General features: G+C 39.7%; 1 protein-coding gene across 1 annotated transcript in view; it reads left to right on the top strand.

The window, feature by feature from the left end:
- Window positions 1–566: 566 nt before the first annotated feature.
- LOC138854628 (alpha-2B adrenergic receptor-like) overlaps window positions 567–4,197 on the top strand; it is a 38,013-nt gene continuing 34,382 nt past the window's right edge. The window contains exons 1-2 of the mRNA XM_070098823.1: window positions 567–710; window positions 2,823–2,978. Of these exons, the coding sequence (XP_069954924.1) occupies window positions 567–710; window positions 2,823–2,978 (300 nt within the window). The remainder of the gene's footprint in view (window positions 711–2,822; window positions 2,979–4,197) is intronic.

Here is a 4,197-nt window from a genome sequence, read left to right as displayed (position 1 = left end):
CTTGTTGGACACCTTCCGATGATATGATTTCATGCTCTCCATAATGCAGTGTTCATATAGATTTTTTCAGCATCTGACAATTTTATTTTTAAGGTAGTTCGCATAGTTTTATTTTTTAATGTTAATATGTAACATGATGCAATTTTTTATTTTTGGGCAGTTTTTTAAGAGGGAGTCTTAACATTTTTTACACAGTCTCTAGAATTTACAGAGAAAGGTGTGATGAACACAGAACATCCAGTGAGCGGCAATTCTGAGGGTCAAACGGTTCGTTAATATGAGAGAGGTCAGAGGAGAATGGCCAGACCGGTTTAAGCTGACAGAAAACGACGGTAATTAAAAACAAATAAATAAATAAAATAAAAAAAAAACACTCATTACAACATACAGAAGAGCATCTCTAAAGTGAATGGGGCATAGCAGCAGAAGACCACGCCAGGTTCCACTCCTGTCAGCTAAGAACTGAAAACTGAGGCTGCAATGGACACAGGCTTACCAAAACTGGACAGTTAAAGATTGGCGTCAACATTTGGGATGTGGTCGAGCGGGAGATTCGCTGTATCAATATGCAGCCGACAATTCTGCAGCAGCTACGTATTGCTATCATGTCAACCTGGACCAGAATCTCTAAGGAATGTTTACAGCACCTCGTTGAATCCATGACACCAGTATCATCCCACATCTCAAATGTAGCTAATCGACTAACTAATGTAAGTTTAACACTAGATTATATATGTATAAAAGAAATATCACGCAAAACTCTGAAGTCATCATACTAAAACTTAGTAGTATGAAGTGTTTGTTTCTGTGAGAAGAATTATCAATACTCTGAACAACAGAGTGGCAACTCTTGCTCCAACCATCAAGGTACGACGTATGAGCCCACGAAGGTCATCGTCATAAAGTACGACGTGTGAGCCGAAAAAGGTCACCGTCTAGTGACGTATAAGGACACAGAGGTGGGTCACCGTGAAGTTAATATAACAAAGCCCAAAATGAACATAGAATTTGCACAACTAAATGCACTTAAAGGGTAAGTTCCAAATTTGAACAAAGCTGACAGAATCGAAGTTCAGTACATAACATACTGGCCAGAGAGTACACTAAGTCCACAGTCTTCTGTAGGACATTGTGGCACAGATCAGTCTATGTGAATGTACACAATGACAGTGTAAAAAATGCGTTTTAAGGTGTGGTTCTTTTACTGGTTACGACAGCATGGCTCTTGTGCGTCCCAGTACTATGTGTGGTAACGTTGACTGCTTTCAAAAACAGAGTAGCGGTAGTGTTGGTGGATTATCTTGCCAGGTGGATTATCTTGCCAGGAAGCTAAGAGACAAAGCTTTGTAAAGTGATAATTAAGCACTGTAATGAGTTAACATATACTATGGGCCAATCCACATTACACTATAGTAAAGTTTTATAAAACTGAAAAAACAGATTCATCGCAGTGTTCCTTATGGCGGGTCACAGCAGCAACATACTGGATTCAGTGGTCTGAGTGAAATGAAATCATAGTGTAAGCATTAAACTCGTATATATTTTTTTTAAGTCTAATCGATATAAATTTAGCCTGTTTAATAGGAATGACGGCAACTTTCCGTAACCATTCCATTATAACCCTAATCTGCTTCAATAAATACTGAATAAATCATTTTGATTGCCACCTTTCACAGCAAAATAGTCCCTGGAAACCAAATTCTCTAGCAATTTTCCTCCAAAACCCTACAATTTTTCTCTTATTTTCATGTCTTTGTTTCAGTTTCTATATTTAGGTTACATTGTTGACTCCAGTCAGTTGAATTCCACAGTTACCTAAAAAAATTTTGATAAAGATAGCAACAAACCTTGAACCAGTTAATGAACATGCAAGAACGTCGTTTGCAGTTTAATTTTTTTCCAAGTCATAACTCAAACACGTAAGCTTCTGAATATTCTATGTTTGGAGATTTCTTATCCTATGTAACTATAACACGCTTGTAACAGGGCTCCGTTTTCACTTCAGACGACTCTCCTTATACCCTCCAGATGCTTGTAAAGCCCAAACACTAAATGTATTTTTGGCGTTAAAAAACACAACTGCTGGTGGATACAATTAAGGTTTGCTGGAGATGAATCCCAACAGCGAAGACCAGCCTTTCCAGAGTATACACAACGTAACTTTTAGCCTGCCTGACGAAGCAGGAAAGCCAGAGATTACGTAAGATCCTCTTACACTAAGCTTGATGTAACAGAATAAGGATTGGGGCAACATGCTGACAAGTGGGTATAAAAATGAAATGCATATTAAGTTTTAATTTAAACGATGTTTTTCTTATGTTTTCCAGTGGTGAGCAAAAAATCGTCTACCATAAAGTCTTGCTTTGCATTTACGTCTGTAAAGCTAAAGCAGATGCTCAAAAGTGATACGAGTTCCTTCTAGAAAACTGAATACGCAGGCTAGAACAGAGATAATAAGAGATTCACCTACCCAAGTTGAGAAGCAAGTGAGGACCTGTGGTTACTCGGGTTCCTACCCATCTTGAAGTAGCAGGAGAGGGAATAAAAGATTACGTGAGTCCCTCGTTCCCAGCCTGAAAATGGAAGAGAGGGCAGCATATTACAATAGCTCCTTCCCACATAACGTGAAGAAGGAGCAAAAAAACCTGAGTAACTAAATGAGTTCATACCAAAACTGTCGCAAGGAGACGGAGGAGATCATTTGACTCTTAGCCATACTTTTGGAACAAAATTAAAGGAGTATAACTGCTTACCCTGAGAAATTCTATTTTACAAGTTGGTATGAATTATTAATTAAATTTTTAGAGTGCTTGCAAGCTTAGAACCAATTAAAAGGAGTATCTCTGAGGAAACATCTGAATAATGAGGGTGGTATGAGAATTTGTGGTGGCATTAGTGTTGGAATAAGCAATTATGGTGGTGGTGTGAGAGGTGGCGGTGTGAAAGGTGGTTGTATTAGTGCTGGTGGGGGTATTAGTGTAAGTGGTCATAATGGTGCTGATGATAGTAGTTTGCAACTGAATTATCGGTATTGTTATTCCCTTCAGTATCAGTCCTATTTCTTGTTATATTATTCTTTCAGTAAACATCCTAAATTTAATACTAACTTTTTATTTCGTACTTTCAGTGATTCCCGAACTTCTTCTTCTCCCCCCCCCACACACATAGTTGTCAGAAAGCTTAACAATCTGGATAGTGATTTAGTGAAGGCAGGATAGGACAAAGAGATAGGACAAAGCTCATAGAGCAGGGAGAGAATGAGTCTAATAGCGACTCAACCACTGCATCCACAAATAGGTAAGTTCACACACACACACACACACACACACACACACACACACACACACACACACACACACACACACACACACACACACACACACACACAATGTAGAGGTGGTCAGAGGCGCCTATATGGAACGGGCAAAATTACTGGTTATGGGTGATTTCATCCACAAGAGATTGGGAAAACCTGGAGCCACACGGGAGACCAAAAACTCGGAGGGCTAAGATAATGAAGGTGGTACTGGAAAACTTCATGTATCAACATATTAAGGACATTACCAGAAAGAGAATAAGGGATGATCCAGAAAGGCTGGACCTCGTATTCACCTCGAGTAGTTCAGACGTTGAGGATATCATTTACAAAATGTCCATCAGAGCTAGCGATCACGTGATCCTGAGCTTCAACTACTTTACAGAGCTAGCAGTGGAAAGGGAAGCAGCACGAGAAAGATGGGATAACCCAAACAACTAAAGAGAGGACTACACAGGCATGAGGCAGTTCTTGTACGAGGTGCAGTTGTGAAGAGAACTGGAAGGAAAGACAGTAAATGAAATGATGGATCACGTGACCACAAAGTGCATGGAGGCAGAGTTCATACCCAAGGACAACAGAAATGACAACGAGAATGACATAGCACCGTAAGCCAAATCTGTCCCGAAGCTGTTATACAGCCACATCAGTAGGAAAACAACAATCAAGGACCAGATAATCAGGCTGGGAACTCACAAGAAACGATCAAAAAGATTGTGAAGAGCTCAACAAGAGATTTAATGAGGCATTTGTGGAGACAGAAAGGATCCCAACAAACCGGGATGGCAGAGTACACTAACAAGTGCTGCATACACTACACACAACCTAGAAGGAGGAGAGACTGCTAAGCAAACTAGATACCTCAAAGGCAGTGTTTTTTA

The sequence above is a fragment of the Cherax quadricarinatus genome, chromosome 65 (assembly GCF_038502225.1).
Source record: "Cherax quadricarinatus isolate ZL_2023a chromosome 65, ASM3850222v1, whole genome shotgun sequence".
NCBI classification, from domain to species: Eukaryota; Metazoa; Arthropoda; class Malacostraca; order Decapoda; family Parastacidae; genus Cherax; species Cherax quadricarinatus.
Note: the sequence above shows the minus strand (reverse complement) of the source record. Positions and strands in the feature narration are given on the sequence as shown.